The sequence below is a fragment of the Alternaria dauci genome, chromosome 1, assembly GCF_042100115.1.
Source record: "Alternaria dauci strain A2016 chromosome 1, whole genome shotgun sequence".
In the NCBI taxonomy this organism is placed as follows: Eukaryota; Fungi; Ascomycota; class Dothideomycetes; order Pleosporales; family Pleosporaceae; genus Alternaria; species Alternaria dauci.
The window spans coordinates 6,782,244-6,808,387 of NC_091272.1; the positions used below are offsets into that span (position 1 = coordinate 6,782,244).

General features: G+C 48.0%; 6 protein-coding genes across 6 annotated transcripts; 2 read left to right on the plus strand and 4 right to left on the minus strand.

Annotated features, from left to right (window-relative positions):
• Positions 1-142: 142 nt before the first annotated feature.
• Positions 143-4,125, minus strand: ACET3X_002066 (uncharacterized protein; the record flags this gene model as incomplete). Its single annotated transcript, XM_069447428.1, has 8 exons — positions 4,001-4,125; positions 3,832-3,939; positions 3,600-3,775; positions 3,409-3,535; positions 2,767-3,362; positions 2,303-2,719; positions 600-2,253; positions 143-469 (listed from the first exon to the last, which is right to left on the minus strand). Exons 1-8 carry the CDS (start codon positions 4,019-4,021, stop codon positions 143-145), a joined length of 3,426 nt encoding a protein of 1,141 aa, XP_069312308.1. The 5' UTR covers positions 4,022-4,125.
• Positions 4,126-4,300: 175 nt separating this feature from the next.
• On the minus strand, positions 4,301-5,935 carry ACET3X_002067 (uncharacterized protein). Its single transcript, XM_069447429.1, has 6 exons — positions 5,763-5,935; positions 5,163-5,711; positions 5,009-5,111; positions 4,809-4,957; positions 4,561-4,735; positions 4,301-4,496 (listed from the first exon to the last, which is right to left on the minus strand). Exons 1-4 carry the CDS (start codon positions 5,856-5,858, stop codon positions 4,842-4,844), a joined length of 864 nt encoding a protein of 287 aa, XP_069312309.1. The 5' UTR covers positions 5,859-5,935; the 3' UTR covers positions 4,301-4,496; positions 4,561-4,735; positions 4,809-4,841.
• Positions 5,936-6,799: 864 nt separating this feature from the next.
• On the plus strand, positions 6,800-9,820 carry ACET3X_002068 (uncharacterized protein). Its single transcript, XM_069447430.1, has 4 exons — positions 6,800-7,906; positions 7,957-8,710; positions 8,813-9,173; positions 9,227-9,820. The coding sequence occupies exons 1-4, from the start codon at positions 7,412-7,414 to the stop codon at positions 9,393-9,395; spliced, it is 1,779 nt and encodes a 592-aa protein (XP_069312310.1). The 5' UTR covers positions 6,800-7,411; the 3' UTR covers positions 9,396-9,820.
• Positions 9,821-14,854: 5,034 nt separating this feature from the next.
• ACET3X_002069 (uncharacterized protein) lies at positions 14,855-15,938 on the plus strand (the record flags this gene model as incomplete). Its single annotated transcript, XM_069447431.1, has 2 exons — positions 14,855-14,970; positions 15,026-15,938. 2 exons carry the CDS (start codon positions 14,855-14,857, stop codon positions 15,936-15,938), a joined length of 1,029 nt encoding a protein of 342 aa, XP_069312311.1.
• Positions 15,939-16,516: 578 nt separating this feature from the next.
• On the minus strand, positions 16,517-19,183 carry ACET3X_002070 (uncharacterized protein; the record flags this gene model as incomplete). Its single annotated transcript, XM_069447432.1, has 1 exon — positions 16,517-19,183. The coding sequence occupies one exon, from the start codon at positions 19,181-19,183 to the stop codon at positions 16,517-16,519; it is 2,667 nt and encodes an 888-aa protein (XP_069312312.1).
• Positions 19,184-19,429: 246 nt separating this feature from the next.
• ACET3X_002071 (uncharacterized protein) lies at positions 19,430-21,144 on the minus strand. The gene is made up of 3 exons (XM_069447433.1): positions 20,156-21,144; positions 19,855-20,107; positions 19,430-19,759 (listed from the first exon to the last, which is right to left on the minus strand). The coding sequence occupies exons 1-3, from the start codon at positions 21,075-21,077 to the stop codon at positions 19,513-19,515; spliced, it is 1,422 nt and encodes a 473-aa protein (XP_069312313.1). The 5' UTR covers positions 21,078-21,144; the 3' UTR covers positions 19,430-19,512.
• Positions 21,145-26,144: the final 5,000 nt, after the last annotated feature.

The following is a 26,144-nucleotide window of genomic DNA, read 5'->3' on the forward strand; positions in this document are numbered from 1 at the left end:
ATCTCTAAATGCATTCCTCCCCATCACGAGAAAACCAACCTATTTTCGCACCTGTTCCCGATGCACTAAAGACTTCAAACAGTTTTCCATTCATTTCCATTCCCCTACCTAAACCCCCACGACCAAACCCAGTCCCCGACCATCACCGCCTCAACGGACTCCTAAACCCCATACTACCAAACTGACTGCCCCCCTTCTTCGGCGTCGTCAACGGATCATTCGCCTCCCCAGCACCAGCACCAGCACCACCAAAACTCCCGCTGGCCACCCTACTCCCCCCTCCTCCACCACCTCCAACACGACCCCCACTTCCTGGCGCCTTGAACCCCACCATACTGCCCCTACTATAAACATCATTCAACATCGTCTCTACGACGCCCGCATCCTCGTATTCCTGCCACTTCCTCCATAGCTTCAACGCCGTGACCGCATCTTCAATGGAATCGTGCGTCTCCTGCTGAATACTCTCCTGCAAAAAAAAAAAGAAAAAGATTTCTCGTCAGCTTTTGCACCATGAACATCGCCCTCAAGCAAAGCTACACACAACAACAAGAAAAAAAAAGGAAATGAAAAGAAGAAGAGGAAGAGGAAGAACATACCTTAAGCACACACCACGCCAAAAACTTCAAATTCAACCTCCTCTTAAAATCCGGCTTAAACCACAACTGACTCGTATCCACCACCTGCGCGCGCGGGACATGAATATTAATCGTGCGAAAGTCATTCGCAAGCGAGTGTCCAACAAACACACATCCCAAGTTCAACAGCAACCACAACTTCTTATACGCATGTTTGAGCGACACAGGCGCATGCGGCGACGTCTCTCTATTCAAATCGCCAGGCGAAATACCAGACCACTCCGTCAAGTAATCCACAACCGTCTCCGTAACCGCAATATAATCGTCAATAAATGGTAGTCCGGCGTGCTCACCTTCGCCGCGACACACAGAGACACGCGCGAGCCCTTTACGATCAGGACGAATTGTTTGACGCGTGCCATCAGCCTTCATTTCGATTTCTTCAGCCTGGAGACGAATAAATTCCGCATCGATCGCGACCGGGTACCCGGGCCGCGGCTTCTCAGCTTCTGCGTGCAGCAGCTTGAATTTCGTTTCTGGCGGGGGCGGATTAGACGACCACCAGCGGTACAAGATTGACGTGTCCAGGTTCTCCTTCCACGAGTCGTCAATCTTGTTGCGAGCAGATTTCAGCTGAAAGGTTAGCACAGACGGCAGTTTCCAGCTTGGTTCGAAACGGAGTGCTTCTTCCTTGGGGATAGGGCGGACGAGGAAGTCGTTGAACAGGTGCCATCTGTCCTCTGAATCCTCTTCTCGCGAAGACGGTGCGGTGTTGATGGTCGCGACGAGATGCGGCTTCTGGTGCTCGCCGCTATTGATGTCCGCGACTATCCCGATGAGCTCGTATACCATGATCTGGTGGACTCCGCGTTGCAAGTGCAGCTTGAGATCCTGACCCTCGAAGCAATAGAATTGGCCCTGATCTACTATGATTCCAATCTCTTGCGGGAGCCAATTGGGTATCGACCACAATAGCTTCGCTTCGTGACTCTGTATAGCAGCGTTAAGCATCAGTACTCCAGGGACCGATTGTATCGTCTTCCGCTGCACCATCTGCTGGTACCGGTTACACTTTGTGCACCAGCCTCTAGTCTGGTCCTGGCGCTCGACGCTTGCCTTCAAGATCTGCGAAAAGGTAGGACGAGGTATGCGTGTGTTCTTCATGACATGCTTCGCCGGGTACACGAGCTCGTTCACAAAGTTCTTGCCACCACGAATGGTCTCGTTGTTGCATTGCGCACATCGCATGCTCGCTTTCGCCTGCGTTTCCAGCACCTGGTCCATGGCTGACGGTCCGGTGTGGCCTGGCAGCATCTGCCGGAACTCCTCTGAGACCTTTTCGAGTAAGAATCGGTTGAGGTTCTGGATCATACTGGTAAGCGCAACATTCGGTGCGAACTCTTCGAGCAGGTTCAGTGAGACTGCATTGGAGAGGCCGCTGAAAGTCTTCAAGAAGTTGGATGCCTGACAGTTGAGGCCAGCCGCCTTTTCAAGCATGTCGATGAGGAAGCCTAGTTCGCAGAGAAGGCATGACTCGAAAAGACAGGGTGACGCAGTGTGTTGTAGCGCAAGGTTTCGCAATAACGGGGTGAAGCGGAAGAGCTGTAAAAGCGGGTTAGCGTAGGAGTTGGTGATGTGCGTCTCCAGGCCGGAGTAAGGTGTTTGGTTATAGTATCTGATAGCAAGTCAGCACCAGCGTGGCCAGCGCGTACTGGAATACATACGCAAAGTCAAAGTCATCAACACCAAACTTGCTGTACTTGATCTCTACGTTGCCGTACATGGCAGGAACATCTTTGCGCGTGACGTCATCGAGATGCAAATCAGTCAAAGTCTCCATGGTCTCCGACGCCAGGGCGTCTGGTTCGGTGAACGACTGCGAGGCTCGCGTCTTCTCGCTCAAGAACTTGGGCGCGGACAACGACTCGCTTACCCTGTCCACCTGCCGTGTTGCTTCAGCCTGGTTCCTGCGCTTTGTTCTGGGATTCTTGGCAAAGTAGCCGATCTCGGTGCGGGTCATGTTGTTGAGTATCGCGCTGTCGATCTTGGGTGGAGGAGCGCCGACTTCGAAGACCAGATGACTAGGCCAGCTCGAGAGCAGTTGTTCCTTGTAGTATGGCATACCGACAGTGCTCAGGGGCCTAGGAAGTATCAGCGATCTGCATAATGTCACGGTGAATAAACCTACGTATCGGGGCTCCAGTCCATCTGCGGCGGCGGTTGGGTATTGTGATCGGCCGTCTCGGTGGGATTACTGTATTCTGGGAAATGCACCTTGGTAGGAGAACCCCACAAATGAATCTGAGAGTTAGAGTCTGCCAGCGCAATAGCCTCACCCGACGGTGCCATCTCGAAGCCAGTGAGGTAAGAGTCGTAAAAGTTCAGCTGCCGGAGGTTGGCCGAGTCCGGGTTCATGAGATCGATGACCTGCATATGGCCGTTTTGAGATGCTATAAAAGCCGTGGTGGACATGCGGGGGTGCATGCGCACAAAGGCTGCGCCCGTGTGGAATGGGATAGGAGGCAGCTGTTTGAGCGTCTTCAAGGAAAAGACGTTTGTAAACGGGTCGAGCATGTACGCATACTGTTGTCGAGGAGACCAGCCACATGTTGCGAGAAAGTCGCCCTTAGCGTCCATGTCGCTGATGCTACCAGTGTGTCCCTCGAAGACTTTGATGACGGAGAGCGAGTTCGAGTCTAGGATGTGGATACCGCCGTTCTTAGTAGCGGCACAGAGGTATTGTCCGGCGCGCTTCATAATGGTATACTGTGCTTCGGCAGGGAGCTGCTGTCTGTCAGCGCATATACGCTTCTCCCAACACACGACATACCGTATGCGTAATCACGCCCTTTTCCACGTCCACTTTGAACATTTGCTCCTGACATCCTGCGACCAGAATCTCGCGCGTGCCTTTTGAGGTAAAGTTCATACATTTCATGTCCTTGAACTCGGCGCTCCTATACGCTGATAGTCAGCCGCTGCCCATGTGCGTCGTTGATGCCCGTCCTGTAGCCAACGTACGTCAGATGCCATTGTGTGAGCCCGCGGCGGTGGGAGTAGTGGACACTGTGCCTAGAGATGGACAGCACGCCCTTGTCGGTGAAGAGAAACTGCTTGACGGGGCCATCGGGTGTCGCATGTCCGCGGTACGAGGTATAGCGTTCGAGATGAGGGCCGAAGAAGGACGTGACGCGCCCCTGCTAACGTGTGAGTTGGACTGCACCCAGCACGGATCGTGTGTGAACGTACTCACTTGGTTGTTTCCTGTCCATAGCAGTTCTTGCGTCGTGTCAAAGGCGAATGTAGATATGGGCACATTGGGAACATGTGGTCCTGGGGGCGGCAGTTGAGCAATGGCTAGCTGTGCAGTCGTCAGTCGCCAGTCGCCGGGTGCATATTTTTGGGTCCCGAGGGCGGCATACCTCATCCCAGTCCGCCTCCATGCTTCAGTCGCGTATTGCAGTGCAGTCCAGGAGCTCGACCGGGCAGCTCCGACATGCCTTGTGCTTGTTTGTTGACAGGCGCGTCGCGGTCGCGGTCGCTGAGGTCTTGCGGCGTGGGGTGAGGTCCGAGCTAAGAGACGCGAACATGTGTCTTGGTGGGACCGCGGGGCATCCGGGAGCAAAGCCGCGCCCATCACGTCCGAGGGCATGGGTTGTAGTACAGCACACTTCACGGCCATGATAATATGCACGCACAAGTATTTTTGTCATGTATTTCATTCCTACAAAAGACTTCCAGCACTACGCATATGATCGACTACTTGATGACCCCGCAAAGATGGTGCATACAACAAGTGGCTACCGTACGTCCGCATGGAAAGAAACGAAGAAAAGTATCTCTTACCTGACACCATGTCCGGTCCTAGCCATCGAAGATGCTTGACCAGCAATGTCAGATGAAATGGGTATAGAGCGCCTATCGAGCGGTCGTGCTTAGTGAGCTGGCTCAACAGACGAAAGTGCGCACCGAAGAGTCATACCGAAAATATGCAAATGCCGTAAACTTCGTCGAGGTACATGCAGATGTCGTGACAAGCCGTGGTGCGAGAAAACCTATGGCGGGTTAGCTCCGTCTTCTTCTGCAGAGCGAATAGCTTCGGTTCTCGGTCAGCCATGGATCACTCCATGTAGCTGTACAACCGCGCATGCCTAGGTCTGGAGTTGGCCCAAGGGCAACGTAAGCAAGAGGTTCAGAGTATCAAAATGATCTAATGCCACAGTCACATACCACAAAGTGTCCGATGACGGTCCGTCGGTATACTCAGAAGCGCTTGCGGTCGGCCGAATACTCCTCGTCCTTTTCGGCGTCTCCCTTGTGGTCGTAACGCTGGCGCTTGTGGGTCTCGGTCATGCCCTTGCCGGAGCCTGTGAAGCCAACTGTGAAATGTTAGCGGTGGTGTAGGACCAAGGAATGGAACAGTTGCCCACCTCGGCTGCCAGCATCAGTGCTGGTGCGGAACATGGACTCCTTCTTGACAACACCCTTCTTCGCGCCCTTGCTCTGGAAGTCGGCCCAGTTTGACTGCCTCTTCTTCAAAATCCCCTTGTTAGCTATGCGACTAGGCTTCTTGTCCTCGTTTACCTCTAGAACAGCATTCTTGCCAGTGTGCGCATTCGGGTTCATGCTGGCCGGTCCCGAGATGACGTGGGCGCTCGAGACAACCGGCGCAGGCGGCGCAGCGACAGAAGCCGGCTCGGCCTCTCGCTTGCGCTTGTTCGCCAGAGGGCGTACGGCGGTGCGGTCGACAGTCAGTGTATCGTCGTACTCGATGAAGCGGACGAGATACTTGGGCGCTGAGACGGAGCCGAGGATACTCTGAATCTTGGCCTTGTACCAGGACCTGTCAGTCCACTGCGCCTCGCAGATGTCACCAATGCTGAACGAGACTGCCTTCTCGGGCTCCTGCTTCTCCATGGCCTTGCGCAAAACGGGGTGCTTTTCGGGATCGAACTTGGGACCTGCGGGCTCGGCGGGCGCCTGGGGGAGCTGGGCTTCGAGGGCGGCGAGCTCGGGACGCAGTCGCTCGAGCTTAGCATCGTGTTTGGCGATTTCGTTGAGCATGTCGGTGCGCATGACGGTCATCTCGTCGGAGCTTCCGGTGCTGGCAATCAGCTTGTCCATTTCTGCGAGCTATGCAGTGTTAGCCCAGTCACTGCCATGGCTTGGAGGCGCGCAACTCACGCCCTCGATCCATCCTGCGCGGAGTCCCTCCTCCTCAGCAATTGCCTGCTTCTTGGCATTGATGGCGTTCTTCGTATGCTTGATATGGTCCGCCATGTTGTCGTTGACTCTGATGGGTGTGGCGTTGGTGGTGTGGGGTTGAATTGTTGCAAGTCAAGTCGCGCCAGTGATTGAGGAAGTCGCGACAGGCAGTGACGCTGGACTAGGCAGGCGTTGAGCTTGGCACCGGCCCACCTAGCCTAGACCCTTTTTTCTCCACGCTTCAGCCCTGCTAGTTAGCGAGTGAGCGCGTTTCAATGCGGTAGTGAACCGTCACCTCGACTTTACCACCTGGCTGCATGTTCAACTAAGGGTCCTCTGCCATTTTGACAGGTGCACATCATGCAGATTTGGGCCGGGTTTATCATAGTCTCTCTATTCTACCACGGTGCTTGGCATTCTTCCGAGCCAGGAGCCTTGGCACCATTCCGCGCGACTTCACCAACACTAGTGGACGGAGAATTCGCATACAGAAGCCTGGCCTGTCAGGAAAAGACTTTTTGAAATGAGAAGAAACGTGGATGTTCGCTGTCCCAAACTCGTGATGCACATGACAATGACGCATCATGCGTGATGCTGAATCAGAACCCTGGAAGCATCTACGCCTCTCGCAGTCAACTCCCCAAGACGGCACTGTTTCTCGGTGGACAGACGTGAGTCGACGTCTAGTTTCTGTGCGAGGAACATGGCTTGGCTCCATGTATAACATGACGAGCACGTCTGCAGAGTGTGAACGCCACTTGAAAAACAGCCCCAGAGGCAACCGCAGTCGTCCGCGTCGAAATAAATGGTACAAGAGACGGCGTGTGCCGTTGATGTACGTTACTACGTATGTGCCTTGCCAGGAACAGGACGCTATGATCTGCACGTACTGGTCTGTTTGAAAGTCTTCGATGGCGTTCTTCCCCTACCCCTCCAAGCTTTGTGCTTATCAATCACCGCGCAGGGAACCTCATGCTCAACCTGACGCGCAGCTGCGCCCTTCTCAAACGCCGCGCCTCTGCGAAAACAGTCACATCGTTTAATCCAACCTATCAGTGACGTTGCTCGTCCGTTCATCTCTTCTCGGCCGCATTGTGACAGGCCAGCGTTGTTGCTCCGAAAAGTCGCCCGACCCAAGCTGCTAGGGTGCCGCATACGGCATTAGACCTGGCGTCCAGGCTGTGAGGCTGCGAATTGACCTGTTACGCCATTCCTCCTTCACCATCTGACCACCTTGCACACAATTTGTCTCCCTTGCCCGTTGTCTGCTCGCACTCCCCTCTGACATCGTTGGAGTGAGTGCGCTACACTCCCAGACTGCCCTGGCCTTGTACAGGCCCCCATCCCCCGACTCGCCCACGACTCGTCCGCCCTCTGAAGACTCGTCGCCTTTACGCCAGACGTCGTGCGTCACCAATACCAGCTTCCCGTACCCCCGCGTGCCCGCATTTTCTACCTTCTGCGGCACTAGGGTGGCGAAAACGGTTATCGCACGTGGTTGACCGATTGCGCCAGCCCCTCCGCACTTCCGCATCACTGCGCGGCTCGTACCATCGACACCACCCACAAGCTCTACCAAGAGCTGCACACAACACCACAGTCCCCGCAATCCCTCAGGTGCAATTGCAATGGCAGGCACTACCAACGACTTCCAGAACGGTGCGCCCTTCTACCTCGATGCGACGCAGCAGGATCTCCTCCTTGCCGCTTTGGCCTCGAACAACCAGAACCCAAACGACCTCTTCTCCGCCGGCTTCGACAACGGCTCTAGCAACAAGCAGTCTGCCAACAATGCGCAGTTCCAATATCCCCTCGACAGCCTCGATCCCGCATACTTCACCTCGCCGCAGCAGCAGGCGCCCGCGAACAACTTCAACAACAGCGTCGACGAGAGCCCGTTTGTCGACTACCTAGACGGAGACAACAGCTTCGACTTTGACAACGCAGACGGCGACATGATCGGGTCGCTGCCTGGCGACACGCCCGCCGACTCAAACGAAAAGCGGAAGAGCCCGGGTGACGAGGGCGACGACGATGACGAGGGCGGCGGCAAGCGCAGAGAAGGTGAAGACAAGCAGGCGAAGAAGCCGGGGCGCAAGCCGTTGACTTCGGAGCCTACGACTGTAGGTGAAAAAGAGGATGCTTACCGTGTATAAACTAACAACAGCTTTAGAAGAGGAAAGCGCAGAACCGCGCCGCCCAACGAGCTTTCCGAGAACGCAAAGAAAAGCATCTCAAGGATTTGGAGACCAAGGTGCAAGAGCTCGAGAAGGCTTCCGACGCCACAAACCACGAGAATGGTCTCCTCCGGGCCCAAGTGCAACGGCTGCAGATGGAACTCCGCGAATACCGCAAACGACTCTCGATGAACAGCTCCGGAGTGACACGCACCCCACCGCTTGCTGGAGGCTTTAGCTCGATGCTGAACAACAGCAGCAGCAACAACAACTTCTCTTTCGAATTCCCGCGTTTCGGCGGACTCCCGGGCGCTCAGCTCCTCGACAACGGTCCTCTGGCCAAGAAGCCTGCATCGGTTTCGACGAATGCATCAAGTCGACACAACAGCACCGGCGCTGCCCTTAGCCCGGCTACCAAGGCTAATGACCAGCTCACAAATTCTCCTGGCGCCATGACGGGCAACGGCCAGCGCTCGGGCAGCCTGAACGGCTTCTTCGGCTTCGACAGCAGCAAGTCCAACAACCACGACACTCCCCGCAGCAACACCGAGAGCTCCACTGGCTCGCAATCACGCGTCTTCCAGTTCAACAGCGGCTCGTCCAGCCACTCCGACTCTCCCTCCAACTCGTCCACATCGCCCACCAACCAGGACTCGTCGTGCGGGACGACGCCAGAGCCAAGTCATACCTCGCCGACGCAGCAGGCGGACACAATCAAGGACGGATATGTGTGTCACGGAAACTCGGAAGGTGAGGTTCTCTTCTGCGAAAAGCTCAACATGGCCTGCGGCAACCCTCGTAATCCCATGCCCCGTGCGATGTCCACATCTGACGACAAACCTTCTCCTGCAGTCTTTTCACCCGCGCTCTCCTCCAACGCCAACAATAACAAATCAACCGCATCGCCGCCCGCGCCCCTCAACGGCATCGATTACTTTGCGAACCAAAACGGCGGACAATTCGATCCCATGCTTTTCGGCGAGTACCGCGACACGCAGAGTGCGATTGTGGGCGATGGCAACGACTTTACGAATGGCTTCTTCAACGATGCGTTTCTCAACACGGGATACGCGTCGCCGTTCCACTTTGGTGATACGCCGGCTGCGGTGCAGAAGTCGAATCCGCTCGAGGAGATTGAGCGGATTCAGGACGGTGAGGATGAGGTTGTGCCGGGCGAGGATACGAATTCGTTGTTGAATTGTCATAAGATTTGGTATGTATATCTGGAAACGAAGGGGAGGGGTTATGTGCTAACGTTGGTATTAGGGATAAATTGTCGAGTCGACCGGATTTCAAGGATGGCACGATTGACATTGATAACCTTTGCTCTGAATTGCGGGCCAAGGCTCGTTGTTCCGAGAGCGGTGTTGTCGTGGATCATAAGGATGTTGAGGCGGCACTGAAGCGTCTACCCAAGGATAAACTCCTGGGCTGAAGTGTGTGCGTGCCTGCTTCGCTTTTCTCCCCACCTTGTTTTTCTTTCCGCGGATATATACCTTGCATCGGGAATATGTATATGGTGCTTCAAAGGCGTAACATGACGTCCTATCTGGTCAAAGGTGCGGAGTGGCTATGGGAGTTTTTGGTCTACTTCTTTTTTTTCTCAGTTGTCTTCATTTGACGGCCACAAAGTCACTCGTTGAGCGTTTTGCTTGCTAGGCAGCTCGCAGAGATTTATGATGGAGGGAGAAGGAGAAGGTGGACGATGCGCATACTGGCGTTTTTATGATGACATATGAAAGAGGGCCATGTGGAATATACTGGTCTGGAAACCAAAGTCAAGGTTTGGTTGGTGCTGCGTATGAATCTCAACAATCTCTGCTTCGTTCTAGGGATATGTGTATGTTGAATGAGAATAACGTTTTTTGTTATGACGATGTCTTAGGTTTGGTGAATGTGAGGATGCGTGTGGTGGAGAAGATGGGGGGATGTAGTGGGGACGTGCGTTGGGGGGGATGGGGAAGTATAAAGGATGGCTTTGGGGCGGCTCCAGGGGAGGTTTCTTATATTCCTCAGATTTTTCTGATTTACTCCAAATACTCATCCTTTACCTCTTGATGGTGCCTGGTCTTCCTCTTTTCCTCGGAAGAAAAGGTTATTCAAAAGTTTGTCATGGTGTTTCGCTCTCCTGTGTCGTCGAGCTTCATTCAAAAACCCTACCTACTTTGAAACTTTTTTCCTCCTCCCAAGCTATCAGACGCCCTATTCTTTCTCGACAACGTCCTCAAAAAAAAGACCACAAGCGATTCATGAGCCCTGCTCGTTTCGAAATAAAGATGAGATCCTCCCATGAATTCCGCTGTTGCTTGTTCTCTTCCAACGACATTGAAACCCCCCCCAAAAAAATCGACATGTCAGCCGGATATTTGCTTTTTCCGAATAATAACAAACAGAGAGTATGGATTGCTGGATTGCTGGACCTTCTGTCAAGAATACAGAGACGAAATGGAATGTGCGGTGGTGGAGTGCATAAAAGTCTACCTCTGAGGCATTGGGACTTGCACTCCTACACTCTACACTTTTCTCTATTTTCTCCAAAATGAAGGGTTAAACACTAAATGGTCCTCTGCTTTCTTCGAAAACTGTAACCTTGCATCACTGTTATGGCTTTGCTACTCTGTCCGGCCCGTCTCTAAAACCGATAGGTATCCCTTGTATGGTGCCTGCTGTCTTCCGGGAAACAGTTGAAAGAAGGGGAATGAATTGCGCTGCTGTGTCTTGTTACAGGTTGTCAAAAAAGGACTAAGAGAATACGATGATGCACTGCGCGAGAACAAAACTAATACAATTTGGGTCGATGAGGAGGTTTTGTGCTCGGCTGCCTCACGAAAAAAAAACCCGCCACCACGCGTTATGTGCAGCTTGTTGGGTCAACCTTGCACTATTCACCTCGGTGCAAAAAGAGGGCATGGTACTTCTAGCTTGGTTGGACTTGCCAGTGGAGACAAACGGATGCCGCGCATTGCATGTAAAAGCATATCTCGGGGTGGCTCAACGTCTTGTCTCAAACTCAACTATTCCTCAAACTTCTTCAAAACTGTTTCATACCAGCTGATGGTGACTGCCGCTTCCAAAAAAAAAAACTATATCACAAAGTAATGGGTGTGCCTGCTGGGTCTTTTTCAACTCTACAAATCTAAAACCACAAGGGAATAGCGGATGTCAGCTTCTTGTTGACACGCTCAAGTCCCTATCGAAGCCATCGCCGCGTCGATACATGAGTTGAGGTCTAAATGAAGAAAGACATATGTTCATGTGGCTGGGCAGTATACACACTACTCGGCCGAGAACACAATCTCGTGTTTCTTGGTGGGAATCTGTCTCAAAATCGTACGCTTTGGAATATGCGCATGTCACAGGTCTCCAATGACATGCCCCAATCCAGTTACTTTTGAAGGTTCTTCTGAGCTTTTCCCGGACGGGGGCTTAACTCTTGACCATTCTAAGACTTGGGGTTGTTGAGCCATATATGGGTCATATATGGGTTTGGTCATTCCAACATATCATCTCTGCGCAAATATTATCTACTGGCTTAACATGCCAGCCCATGCAACTAGGTACCTTTTTTTTGAATGCTTGCCTCCCGTTGTGATGTATTTTCCCATGCACATCCGCTGTGGAAGCTTATCAAAATGCGAGCAATGAAAATTATGTGGCGCTTGGGTTCAAACACTAGAGCCTCTTTGTTGATGTCGCGGTGTCTCCAGTACACATGGGCAAAGATAACAAGCCTTTCGGTTTCAGAATAGTGTGCATCAAGATAGACAACAACAGTCGTTATATGTTACATATGCCAGAACAAAATGCCACCCTGTCTAATCCCACGAACGAGAACTGAAGCCTGTCTCAACGATCGTCCTGTTTGATCGCCTCTTCATGAGTGTTTCAAAAGCCAAATCACCGCCAATCCGCCGGGTCATCACTATTTCTCGCTTCGTCTCTCGCCCGTGCCCTCTCTTTCTCTGTCTCCTCCTCGATCACGCTAACATCGACTGTCTTCCTGATCCCCTCACCACTCAAGATATTTTCCTCACTTGAGTTCCTGACGCCGCATGGACTGAGATGGCTCCGGCTCGTCCTCTTTCCCGCTGATAGAATGGAAAACAACTCAATCTCGTCTCGTGAAGCTTTCTTTTTGGCGTATACGGCGCCGCCGCTGGTGAATGTGGGGTACCCGCCGGTGAGCTGATTCGAAGGGGCGGAGGACGAAGAGGAGAAAAACCTCACGAAGAGAGGGCGATAAGCCGGGGCGGAGGCAGACATCATGGCGACATTTGCTTCGATCTGGGAGAGGAGAAGGATCTAGAATAGTGTTAGTTGATCTGCGATATCTCTGTGTATGATCTAGAGGAGACGTACGAAAATGCCATCGTATCCGGCATCATCGGTCACCGTGTAGATGTGGAGAGCGTAGAGACGCAGGACAGAGGCTACCACGGCAACGCATCCCACCATGAAGATTCCCGTGAGCGCGACTGTATCTCATGGTCAGCAGTTGTTCATTTTCGCCCAACAACGGCATACAGGTTGACGTACGACGCTTTCGTGGTTGCATGTTCAGTTGTTTGAACACTTTGAGCGGCATCACCAAGATAATCACATCGGTGATGATATTCACCGATGCATTGGCAAAGTACATCTTCGACATATTGATACAGCCTTCCGGAAATTCGGCGCGCCACGCCCGTGATGGTTTGGCGCCGCATTCAAAAATATTGACGAAGGTTACGGTGATGGTTTGTATGACGATGAAGCCGGCCGCATAGTAAACCCAGCGTCGAAAGTTATGATGCGTGAAGATGCGATGGTATAAGGCGAGAATGCTGGCTTTGACGAAGAACAGTGCCCATGGATAGAACAGCTGGTAGACATACCTACTCAGACGTAAGATTAGCAAAAGAAGACGGCGAGTAACAGCATAAGTATTTTCACCAGAGCTTGAGGGTCGGTACCAGAATATCATCGAACTGGAGATCTTTGGACCTTCGTCTACGTTTGTTAGTATGTGGCGGTTTTGATAGTACAGGCTATTCTGACTTACCCAGTACCATAACTGATTTGTAGTCCACTCTGGATACTCAGCCCGATCGTGACTACCAAGGCGGTCGACATGAAGTAATCGTCCAACCCCACATGGCGGACAAGTACTGCACGGCAGTACAGTCTGAGTGAGATTGCTATCAACGAAAAGAAAAGAAGCACCGCGACAGTAATGAGCACCGGTAGCTGGCGTGAGCCATCATCCCACGTGATGTGGGTATTGTCAGCTCCCATTGTGCCAGCCAACTGCGCGCGTAGATCTGGGCAATACTGCTAGAACGCATTCTCATGTATTTGATTATAAGATACAGTAGATTGTCAACTGCGCCGTATAAGGCCTCGTCTACCGTGAGTCGTGCGCATTCCATGTGAACGGAAGCGAAAAGAGATCTAATGAGATGAACGATCCACCAATCCTACGGCGTCGCGAAAGCCATGGTGTGCGGCCTATACTGCAGCTTGTATCGAAAGTAGTCATAGGGTTCAGCGAGCTGCCGCTCCCTAAGGGTGATCTGGTTTGAGTAGCTTTTTCAGTGAATTCCTTGACGTTACAAGGTTTCTGGCGCCCTAAGCATGGAGTATAGTAATCGACGAGGTGATCCATTGACCGCACGACAGGCAATCTTGCTGAGATGACAACGTTGTCCAGTCATCTGGAATGGATCGAATGATTCTGACTGTGGACGATCTTGCAGGTACGATCGAAGACGAAGGGATGATCTGCCAAGACCGCCTCCATGCTCTAGTCCCAATTGAGTCACGCGAAGCGCCCCAAGGCAAATCCCTCCCTTCCCCAGCGTGGCGCACGATCAAACATCGACCCGCATCTCCCATGGGACAACACGCGCATCCTCCATTGAGTGCAGGTTCAACCTGTCACTTCCTGTCCGTTTTCAAGAATTCGCATTCGCAATACTAGAGCTATCAATTCTGGAATATCCGATCGATCCGTCACTGTACCTGCGACGGTCGGTTCGAACGAGTCACTCGGAGAGCGGGCGGCCTGGTGGAGCACCATGCTTTGCTTCACTCCGCGGGTGCATACCGCTGGTTGATAGTGACAAGATAACCATCACACCAAAAGCTTATTTCTCATACAGCCCTTCCAGTCAGTCGCCAGGTTTATAGTTTTCTCTTGCCGCATTCGCAACATCGGCACACGCGGAATAAAATGCCGATGATGCCTAACATCCTGCAGGATGCAGTTGCTTACATCCCTTGCTTTTGCCGGCCGATTGCATGCGACCAGACTCGTTCCATCCTCGAAGATCCAATCAGACGGAGAACGTGTTCACCTAGGGGCGAACAGACCAGTGGGCGACAACACGCAATAACTTTTCCACGTCGAACCCGCCACCCATTGTTTAGAGCGCTTCAGCACGACACCTCTCTTCGCGTACAAGCAGAGCCGCATGCATCACATCCTCAGGCTCGACATCAGAAATCAAGCCACCACGTGTTTACTGAATCACGCAGATTGTCGGTTTCTATATTCCGGTGGCCAAATTGCATCCTGTCGACTCAACATATCCTGTGCCACATTGGCGGGCGTAGACCATGAATCGCTTTTGTGGAGACCCCCGGACCCTAGTATCTCCACCAGAATGCAAAAGCGTAAATCCAAATACAGATTCGGTGCTTGCTGCGCTTGAGACTGCATCGCAGCGCCGCGCATTAGCTTGTCGTATTCGAAGGCCCAAGGGAGGCGTGGACGCACGCTGGTCAGCACAATTGGATTGATTGAAGAACGCATAAGAACCTCAAAGTTCGTCGTACCAGGAATGATGAGCAGGAAACCGTCTGTACCGCTGGCAAGTACCGCTGATAGCCGATCCACCAAGTTCATCAGGCACCATGGTCAAGCTTCAGCTCATTGTTTCATCGCTTTGCTTGGCATCTTTGTCAATTACAGCAGCGCTTCCTACCACAAACTCTGCCGCGTGCACAAACCCTATCAAACGGCTGGAATGGTGAGACAGCCCCACTTTGGCATACGATCCGCTTTTGCTGACGCAGACGTCATAGGAGGCAGTTATCGGATCCTCAGAAAAGGAACTACATCAATGCCGTCCTTTGCTTGACCACCAAGAAAGCCAAGTCGGGAATTCCGGGCACTATCAATCGATTCGACGATTTTCAGGCTATCCACGTCGACCAGAATGATCACATCCATTTTGTCGGACATTTCCTGCAATGGCATCGTTACTTTATCGCCACATGCGAGAAAACTCTTCGTGAGGATTGTGGCTATACTGGGGCCCAGCCCTACTGGGATTACACTTTGGATGCGGAGCCTCAGAATCCTACCTCTACCCGTCCTTACGATTCCGAAATTTTCCAACCCGATACCGGATTTGGCGGCAATGGTGTCAAGGTTGAGCCTACGCCCGAGCAAAACTTCCTCAACCTCACCGGAGGGACTGGCGGCGGCTGCGTTCAGACTGGTCCATTCACTGCCGATAAATTCATGGTGAACTATCCAGGTCCACCATCTTGCCTGCGTCGCGACTTCATGCCCACTCTCCTCAACACCTGGGCAGACCCGAAACTGGAGAAAGCTCAGCTTGAAGCACCAGATTTCGTGACTTTTGACCGCACGATGCAAGGCTCGAAGACCACTTTTGCCCCTAACATCCATGGCAGTGGCCATTTTGGCGTTGGTGGTGTCCTAGGACAGGCCGGCGATCCCGCCAATTCTCCTGCCGAGCCGCTTTTCTACTTGCATCATGCCAATCTAGATCGCATCTATTGGCAGTGGCAACAGCGCGATTTGCAGGTTCGGCTTCGAGAGGTGGGTGGACCTGTCTTCGCGGAGGATTACTTCGGCAAGAATGTCACGCTGGATTTCGAGATCAACATTGGAGCGTTGGCACCGAGCAGGAGATTGGAAGACCTGATGCACATTCAAAGAGGTCCATTTTGCTATACTTACGAATAGCCTTCGGTCAGAAAGTTCGTGGTCCTACATTACATGATGTATAACATGTCATGATAACGCCCTCGAGCTGCCAACCATGCAGCACGCCAGCCGCTCCTGTTTTTCCTTCTTCGGTGTCTTGGTGTCATGTCAGATGCGTGGGCAGAGAACGAGTAAGATCACAGGCGCTATGATAGGGCCAGAAGTAGTAGCGCTGCTGAATCAGCCCCGCCCACTTAGCCGAGCCATCAAAGTCCGCACATCAGCCTTGTTTCCATTCCGCTTTTCTTGTTCCCCAGTCTCTACACTACATGAACTCTGATATCTATGCGGCTTAGTCGCCAACCCCGGGCTTTGCAGCCGGACTTGAAGTCATTCAGACTGTCAAGTTCGGCTGCCCGATGTCTTCTTTCCAATCACTTTGATCATACAAAAATGATCAATTGATCGCCATAGGGCTCAACTAACCGCGTGTCAATAAGTTCCGGCATCACTAACTATCGATCCATTCAGCGTCTCTATCTCTAAGCAAAGGTACAGAGATGGTAGTATTAGTCCTTCTTAGCAAAGGTTCCAAACTCAATCCACCACCCACCCACCTACTCATCCCCATCCCCATCCACCCCCGGCGGCAACGCCGGAATACTAAAGTCCTCCAAGCTAGCCCACTGACTGCTCTTGCCCCACGCACTCCCCACTCCCGTCGCCTGCGTCATCCCCACACCCGTCTCATCCAACAACGGACTACTACTCCCCCACCCCTCAACACCCGCTTTCTCCGGACTAGGAAAACTACTCGGTATGAACAGCGGCGGCGGTTTATTCGGCGACGAGAATAGTGCAGGCTGCGAGCTCGGTATGCGGTGAGGCGTTGTGTGTGTGCTGCCAAACTGCAGAGTGCGCTTGTGACGCGGTGTAGTGTGAGTGCGTTGAGTGATTTCGTCGACGGTAGTGGCTTGGCTGGGATGGTATGCGGATGCCTGGTGTTGGTGCGAGGGGGCTGTTGTGGTCTGGGTTTGACGAGGAGGTCGCGGCGTCGCAGCGTAACTGAATGCATCGGGTGCTGCGCGCATACTGGACGATTCGGGTGGGCGTGCGTGCACGTATTGTGAGTATGAGAGCCATTCGTTTTGGAGCTGTTGTTCTGCTTTGCTGGAGTGCGATTCTTGTGTCTCGTGCTCGGGGGAGCGAGGGACTTGGATGGCTGAGTCGTCTGGGTCTGCGGATTGCTGGATCGAAGTTGATGGAGGTGGTGGTAGTTGTCGCCTGCTTGATTGTGGTGGCGTTGGATTTGGTGATGTATGGTTTTCTTCATCGGATGAATCATCGCCGATGACCATGGGTGTAGACGGACATGTGTATTGAGTGTACTCGCCGATGACTGGAGGCGTTGAACGGAGCTGCTCTGTTTGGGGAGGTAGTTCTCCTTCAGTACTCATGGTAGCGTCGCATGGAATTGGTCCTTCTCCATTTGGCAGGTCTGACTGGGTTGTGGGTAGTATTGTCGCATCTTCGTCGTCGCCGTCGCTGACGTCGTTGTCGTAGTCGTAGTCGTACTCGAACTCTTGCTTGACAGTAACCGACTCCGTGGGGTGCGACGAGCTTCGTCCAGTTGAGGATTTGTTCGGCTCGCCGAGCTCAGGAGAAGGCTCGTTGTGACCTCTTAGTGTGGGCAGATTATCCGATTCCTGCGATGCCCTAGATTCGTCCATGGCATCCTCCCCATTCGCATCAGCACATGCTTGATCGATCTTATCAAGCATTGCCTGAGTATCGGCGCCAATGGTACTGCCAGGCGCATATTCGGGCCGGCTAAACAGCAATTGCCCACTTCTATCCTTGGGACGTTTGTTCACAGGTAGGTCTTCTTCGATCAGGCCCTCGTCCTCGTCTTCAGAGTCTTGGATCGTGCTTTCAAACTTTCTCAGTGTTGGCGGGGGTATCGGGGTTCTCGACGGCATCTGGAATGTCACCTGCTTGCGTTTCGAGGGCGTCTCCGGTGCCAATATCGGGTTGCTCGAGCATGTCTTGAGAGGCGATCGGTGCAGTTTCTGTGGAGAAACTTGAGTCGACAGGGGCGAATCGGCTGGCGATTGGGAAGAAGGAATCTCGCGAACACGCCGCTTCTCTGGAGTTGACAGAAGGCTGAAACGGGCTTTGCGAGTCTTGTGCTGTTTCTGCGACACGTGAGAAGCGTCTCCGGTCGCTGCGGCTCGCGGTACGTTCCCACGTCTAGTCGCTCGGGTCGTTCTTGTGACGGGTGCTTCGATGAACTGCGTGGGTTTGTAGCAGTCTTCGTAGTCCTCATCCACCTCGTCTTCCACCGATTGTAACACCACGTCGGGAGTGTCTTGGGTGTCTGCTGTAGGCTCTTTCTTGATATCTTGATGTCTCAAATTCTGCTTTATATCCTCTGGAATATCATATGCGGCGCCCTGTTCTTTGGCGCCATTGCCCTCAACCCGGTGAAGCCCTTGCTTCGCCAGTCGCTGCGCTACAGCATCACCGTAGGTCTGGCTGTCCCGTTGTTCTGCCTCCACATCGCTCAATGCCTCATCGATATCCTCATCCGACACGACTTCTTGTGCTCGCAAGTCTGGTACCATCTGCGTCAACGTGCGCTGCTTCCTGTCGTTCTCGCTTTTGCCACGACCCCAGCTCAAGCGCGAGCCCTGTTTGACGGGCTTGAAGTCTGGTTCCTCCGAGTCCGGCAGCGGTTTCCGACCATCGATCAGTTGTGTCATTGTGGATTGCCGGCGCAATGTTCGTTCCCGGGTGGTTTTGGTAGCTGTCGCATCGTTCGCATCATCGGCATCGGTTGCCACGCGTTTCGAGCGACGGTGATTCTTGGGTGAGACGACTGCTCGTCTGCGCTTTGACGTCGGTTCTACCGGCTTCTCGTCTTCAACACTGTCTTGCGGCATTACATCGCTACTCCTCTTCTCGCCCTTCCCCTTTTTCTTGTTTGTCAGGTGCTGCTCTTCTTCCTCCTTGACATACGGCTCAACTGGAACTCCTCCACCCTCTTCATCTTGTTCCAAATCTTCATCGCTATCCTCATCCGAGTCCGCGACAATAGAAACACTCTTTCCCTTCATCTTCTCGGGCAAAAAGACCATCTGTCGCTTTCCGTCATCTCGAACCGGCGAGGAGGGCCGACGCACGATCTTGCGCTTGTGGGGAAAGTGTATCTGCTGGGGCACATTATTCGAATAGTAGACTTTGTAGTCGGCGTCCCTATTGCTTGAACGCGTCCGAGGCGTCATCGTGGGCGGAGTATCGATAAGGGATGGAGGTTGATGGATTGGTGACGCGACGGCGACGCGTTGAGGGGACTAGCGCGATGACAGGGGCACGCGTCATCGCCACCTAACCTCAGAGTCACCTACGCCCATGAACAAGGTAAGACATCGTCTCATGCATCAACAGTTATGTAATAGACGCTTCGTTGTGATATCGTTGTTCTGTATAGACTATAGATCATTTACTAAGATCAATATGTATTTTCGACCTTGACGTCATAGACCTCAAAAAAGTAACATCTACGCTGGATCGCTACTTGGGTAGTCATTTCGCCATCTTCGAAATAAAACGCTTACAAATCACGAATTTCAATCTTGGGAAGCAGATGTGAATGTGCGCCGCCCCCATTGTTTTCGCGATCCCATGCCCACCGCTTTGCAAGAGAAGGGTCTAATGTGCCGGCTAGCATCTCGACAACATAGCGGCCAATGGTAGGCATAAATTTCCAGCCATGGAACGAACCTCCTGTTGCGATGTACAGACCCTGAAAGTGTGGTTGCGGTGTGATAATGAAATCCTGGGTAGGGGTCACAGCGTCCCTAGATATACTCAGTCCATTACTCCACCAACAGACTGTTTGCATGGTAGGAACTGCCATTATAGAGCGAGAGGGTCAGAACGAGATGCAACTTACCAACAGACACGGTATTCGTCGAATCTGACACTCTTCCCTGGCTCGCCCAGTATGCCGTCTTTGACGAGATCGAGACGTTTCTTCAGTCCTTCATTGGGTTGCCTTTCGGCCTGGTCAGGCTCATCCGGTGGGGAGGAGAACTCTTGGCCCGATGCCTCGTGTTTGATGGTGTTTTTGTAGGCTTCGTCTCTGCAGAATTTGACCGTATATGGCTCTTTCTCGGATAAAGGTGCTGTCAATGGCATGACCTCTCCTGTCCGGCGTCATTATCATGCCATATGAAGGATGCGGGTTGTCTTACCACGTGTTGGTGGAACGCCATGTACAGTGACTGGTATCTCGGTATATCGTTGTCCATCCTTCTGGTCAAGGTTGACGATACCAGTGATCACGGCTCCGGCCATGAGACGGCCATCCACTTGTAGTTCTTTTCTGCCGGGTGCACTGTCGGCGAGCAGTTTTGCAGTTCCTGCACCTGTGGCTAGAACAATGCGGTCTGCTGTGATATTGGTGCCGTCCTTGGTTAGAACTCCGGTGCATCTGCCATCAGCACCAAATGTCAGGGCATCGACCTCTGTTGCTGTGTATTTGACACCTGAATCAATCGCTGCATCAGTATAGGCAGTAAGTGCTTTGGCAGCTTCAGCCCATCCACTGTCCTTGTTCACAAACACGTCCGTGGCGTTCAAGAAGTCGGTATGATCGAAAAAGGAGCCGTACTCCTCCTTGAAGCTGTCTGGGCTTACGATCTTTGCATTGACCTTGACGCCGAGCTTCTCATAGTTTTCCAGTGTGTCTCTACCGAGATTGGAATTGTTGATTTTGATTATGCCGCTTTGATGGTAGAACGGTTTGAAGAGCGAGTCCTCTCGCCATAATTGTATAGCTTCCAATGCTTTCTCCATGTAAAAGATATCTCCATAATCGGCGCGCACGACTTTGTTCCAGTCCCAAGACGCGGCAAGGTGACAGGGGTATGGTGTTCGGTCCACTAATTGCACGGAAGCATCGGGATATCGTTTGATCAAATGATAGGCAGTGGAAACACCGAACACTCCAGCCCCGATAATCAGATATGATGGCTGTGAGCTCATTGCGTGTCGTGAGTTCAGAGGTCTCTGCCTAGATCGGAGTTGGTGGCTGGATTCGCGGAACGTAGCGAAGCGAGAGAAATTTTGGTATGACGAGATCGAGGGCTTGGCTATCTTGGATAAGGCAACCATGAGGCGGTCAAAGCAAACCTGAAGGCTGCATAGTTATAGTTCTATATCGACCGCGAATAGCGCTCAGGTCAAGAAGTTGTGATTAATGCTATGACGAAAGCGACTACCGTGTCCGTGCGCGTAATGCCTATGTTCAGTTAATGCCCACTATCTAACACTACAACAACAAACTTTAACGCGTTATAACTCTACTAATATAGACCTAATTTAGGAAGTAATTAAAGAAATTAAATTGTGTAAGCTAGGTGTATCTTTCTTATATATAAAAGTTACTAGTAAGTATAATATTAACTAACGTACGCTCGCTTAAAGACACTAAGGCGTTATAAAGCTACGTAGGGTTAGCTACCTCTCCCTATATCTATAATATAAGATAGAGCTTATATAATACATTAAGACGCTTACTAAGTAACGTTTACTACCTATAAGGATAATAATATATTAATTTACTTTATCTTTAGCTAGAAAAGAAGTTTTAGATAGCTAGGTTATACGCTTTATTAACTAGAACGCCTCTTATCTTATCTTACGCTAATAATAAAGGATAGACTAGTTATACTATAAAGCTAATTTAGGGGAGAAGTATAGCTTATACTTTAAGCTCTTATATAATAAGATAGAAGAGTATAACGTATAACCTACCTATATATTTAATATAGATAAGAAGGGATTTTAACTTAAGGAACTTAGAAGATTAAAATAAGTATTTAATAAGGTCCTTTATAGCTAAAAGGGGGTTACTATAATACTTTAAGATAGCTTAATAGAGTAGATAATAGTCCTAGCTTATATTTATTTAGATAAGTTAGTTTTAAGTCCTTCTCTTATCTATTAGGTAGCTAATAGAGTAGTTTAATTAAGCTAGATAGACGCTATTAACTTAGAAAAGTATTTAGTCTTTATTAGTTTATCTCTAACTAGCTAGAGTAATAATAATATTAGGTTAGCTTAGCTTAAGGAGGTTTTTAAATAAGAGACTAAATAATATACTTTAACTAAGTACTAATTACTACTCCTTAATAGCTATAGATCCTATATAACTATAGATTTTATTAATTATTATAATAATAATAATATCTTCTTAGCTATATTTCCCCCTTATATAACCTATACGCTTTAACCCCTTAATATTAAGATATTTAAACCCCTTTCTAGTACTTACTTAAACTAGCTGTTAGTGTATCTTTAGAATAGTTAAGGGTTACTTAATATAGTAAAAGGAGACTTCTTCCTACTCTTTTAGGTAGCTTAGAGTAGTACTTTTAAACCTTAGGCTATCTAGAAAGCCTTTAAGGTAACTAGGATATAGCTATATAACCCTAAGGTTATACTCTAGAGATTTTAAAAGGAGGTATTAGATTTAGATAAAAGTAGAGCTTCTATTATAGGTTATAAAGGTTAAATCCTCCTTATATAAGGAAAGCTACTAATAAAGGAAGGAAGGCTAAGTATAGGGTGTACTAAGTTATATAATATACTATTACGCTAAGATCTAATATCTAGGATAGTAGAGTATCTTAGGATAGTAGCGCTATTATAACTATCTATAGTAGATAGGATAGTAAGGATAGTAAGACCTAAGGTAATAGGTATAAGAATATATTAGATCTTATTATTATACTTATTATAGTTAACTTAAATAGTTTATCTCTTATATAGATTATTAACTAGTTATTCTATTATTTATAGAATTAGTAGCGATTATCTCTTAGTTATAATAATAACTCTTTTCTACCTAATTATTCTATATCCTACCTTATAGACTATCGCCTAAGCCTAACTTACCTTAGTATAGACTAAGCTTAGAGAAGTATAGTAAACCCCTATATAACACTTTAACTACCTTATATATTAGTAGACGTTTAACTAATAGATCTACCTAATTAAGATTTAATATAGTATCCCTAAGAGTAGTATAGAATAATAGGGCTTAGGGTCTAGGACCCTTAATACTAGCAGCTATACTAGTTAACAACAAGATACTTAATACATCTAACTTAGACTTAGAGGAGAACCCTAGTAATAGAGAGCTATAAAATCTTAGGTAATAGGCCCTTATTTAGGCTTAGTAGATAGCTAAGATATAGAATATAATTAATTAGCTTATAAGCTAGCTAATAGCTACCCTTAATAAATAACCTATTTCTACTAAGAAACCTAAGATAGCGTTACTAGAGAAATACGGTAGAGAATAAGAAAAACTATAAGTATTTCTTACTAATATCAACCTATACTATAAGTATAATAAGGTACCTAATAACTAGGAAAAGATCCTTATAGCTAGTATATATATAAAGGATAAGGCTTCTAATTAGATATAACCCTATATAGATGACTACCTACTAGACGCAGAATATATAGGTACTAAAGAAGGAACCTATACCTTATTTATAAGTTAGATAGAGTTTAAATAAGAGATAGGACATATCTTTAGAGAAGTAGACGCTTAGAACTAGGTAGAGAAGAAGATTACTCGCCTAAGGTAGACTACGTTAGTATTAGTATATATAGCGGAATTTAAGTAACTATAAGTATAGATTAATTAGGATAATATAGTACTTTAAATAGTATTTAAAGTAGGCCTTAAAGAAAATATTAAGGATAGCCTTATATACTATAATAAGCCTAGAATACTATACACTCTAATTAAGCTAGCTATACGTATAGATAATAGGCTTTAGGAATAAAATAACTAGAAGAAATACTTCTAACCTAACCTACTAAATATAAAGAGGTAACGTAGAAGGTATAACAGAGATAGTAACGCTATTATAACTAGTAAGGTATAAGAAAAAGCTAAAGATAAAAGGACCTAAGGATAGAGATAGGATAGTCTCTCTAAGGAAGAACACTAGAAGTATTATAATAATAAAGTATATCTCTAATATAGTAAAGTAGGACACTTCGCCTAAGACTATAAGGAAGATTAGGTTAAATAGGTAGCTATTAAGATTAGGATAATTAGATAAGGTATACTATACCTAACTTAGATAGAGCTAGATAATAACCTAAGTAACCTAGACCTTTATAAAGAAGTAAGGTTAGCTAATAAGGAAGCTTTTATAATTATCCTATAAATTAAGATAAGTAATAAGGTATTAGCTATAGATAAGCTAAAGGCGAAGGACTAAAAAGTTAAGGGTAAAGATATCCTAGAACGTCTAGCTAATTAGTAGTGTTAGATTTATAGAGACGCTACACACTATACTAATAACTATAGGATTTAAAGGCGAATTATAATTACTAGTAAGAATACTAAGGTAATAGGGTACTAGGTAGTAACCTAATAACCCTACTTTAAAGACTTAGAAGTTAAGGGTAGGGCCTAAGAAACATCTAAAGAAGAGGAAGATACTAAGGAATATAAGAAAATGTATTAGTATAACTATAAGATTAATTACTAGTTCTATAAGGAAGATAAGGAGAAGTATAGGATAGACTAAGATTAGTACTATTATCTAAGTCTCTAGGTAGATAAATATCTAGCTAATAACTACTATATCTATAAACTAGAGAAAGTAGAAATATACGAATAACTCCTTTAGACGTAATATAGGAATAGATATAACTTCTATTATAAGTAGCTTAAGGAAGTATATAAGGTAGATAACTATTACTATTATACCCTAGTATTAAATATCTATAAAGTTATAGACTATAAGATTTATAAAGCTAAGAAGGCTTAACTAAGGAAGAGAATTACTAGGGAGGAGATTCCTTATTAGAATATTTATTAGAGCTTCTATTATAATAATAGGTGCTTAACGCACTATAGCTTAAAGAATAATATAGGCTACTTTCCTAAGTATAGGAAAGGTAAGTAGTTAAAAAACTAGGATACTATTAGGGATAGGGTTACACTAATAAAGGTATACCTAAAAGGACCCTTAGGAAGGTACAGGATACTAATAGTTAGGTGAAGTAGCTACTTATAACTATATCTATACTAGGTTAAGATATCTAGGCGCTTGTAGATAGCGGGGCTATAAGGATAATAATCTTACCTAGAGTAGTAGAGAAGTATAGGATACCTTACTAGGTTAAGAAAAAACTAGTACTAGTAGTGCTAGCTAATAAAAAACCTATAGAATATAGAGGTGGTATAATAAGGTTAGAGACAAAACTAATAAAGCTATAGATAGTAGGTATTAAGTGCCTTATAAATATTAAAATTATAGATCTAGGAGGACTAGATATATTAATAGGTTATAACTAGCTAGATGCCTATAACCCCGCTATTAATTAGTAAATATAGATAATACTTAGAAGAGAACCTATATATAAGGTTACTAGAGTATATAGAAGAGTAAGCCTAAAGGACTAGAGCTTAACCTAGGATAGGAGGTTTAGTAAGATCTCGCCTTATAAGATTATAAGAATCTATAAGAAGGACCCTTAAAGAGTAGGAGTTATATAGATAAGATAAGTTATAACTATAAAGGAAGGACCCTTACTACTAGAGATACTAAGAGAGTATTAGACTAATAAGTTTAGAGAACTCTTTAAGGAAAATAAAGCTATAGATTTAGTAGACTATTAGGATTAGGATTATAAGATTATCTTAGATAAAGGGGTAAAGTTAAGCCTAAGACTAATGTATCCTATATCGCCTAAGTATAATGCTAAGCTAAGGGATTATATCTAGAAGAATCTAAAGAAGGGATTTATCTAACTAGGATTAGGCCTAATAGCCTTACCTATCTTATTTATAAAGAAGCCTAATAGGAAGTAGTAACTATATATTAACTTCTATAAGTTAAATAGCGTTACTTAGAAGAACTAATATCCCTTACTACTAATTACAGAGCTTATAGATTAACTCTAAGGAGCTAAGTAGTTTATAAAGTTTAACGTTTAGGAAGGATTTTACTAAATTAGGATTAAGGAAGGATATAAATAGATAATAGCTTTTAAGATAAAATATAGACTATTTAAATATATAGTAATACCTTTTAGGTTAATAAATACCCTAGTAATATTTTAGTTAGTTATTAATAACGCGCTCTATAAGTACTTTAGAATCTTTATTATAGTATATATTAATAATATACTAGTATATACTAGTAG

Excerpts from the sequence above, each read along its gene's own strand:
- ACET3X_002071 (XM_069447433.1), bottom strand. The coding sequence starts at position 21,077 with ATGGTTGCCTTATCCAAGATAGCCAAGCCCTCGATCTCGTCATACCAA. Across the intron at positions 20,108-20,155 it reads TGGCGTTCCACCAACACGTG|GAGAGGTCATGCCATTGACA; the intron begins GTAAGACAACCC and ends GACGCCGGACAG. Across the intron at positions 19,760-19,854 it reads GACGAATACCGTGTCTGTTG|GGACGCTGTGACCCCTACCC; the intron begins GTAAGTTGCATC and ends GAGTATATCTAG.
- ACET3X_002067 (XM_069447429.1), bottom strand. The coding sequence starts at position 5,858 with ATGGCGGACCATATCAAGCATACGAAGAACGCCATCAATGCCAAGAAG. Across the intron at positions 5,712-5,762 it reads GCGCAGGATGGATCGAGGGC|CTCGCAGAAATGGACAAGCT; the intron begins GTGAGTTGCGCG and ends AACACTGCATAG. Across the intron at positions 5,112-5,162 it reads GCAAGAATGCTGTTCTAGAG|AAGAGGCAGTCAAACTGGGC; the intron begins GTAAACGAGGAC and ends GGGATTTTGAAG.
- ACET3X_002068 (XM_069447430.1), top strand. The coding sequence starts at position 7,412 with ATGGCAGGCACTACCAACGACTTCCAGAACGGTGCGCCCTTCTACCTC. Across the intron at positions 8,711-8,812 it reads GTGTCACGGAAACTCGGAAG|TCTTTTCACCCGCGCTCTCC; the intron begins GTGAGGTTCTCT and ends CTTCTCCTGCAG. Across the intron at positions 9,174-9,226 it reads TTGAATTGTCATAAGATTTG|GGATAAATTGTCGAGTCGAC; the intron begins GTATGTATATCT and ends CGTTGGTATTAG.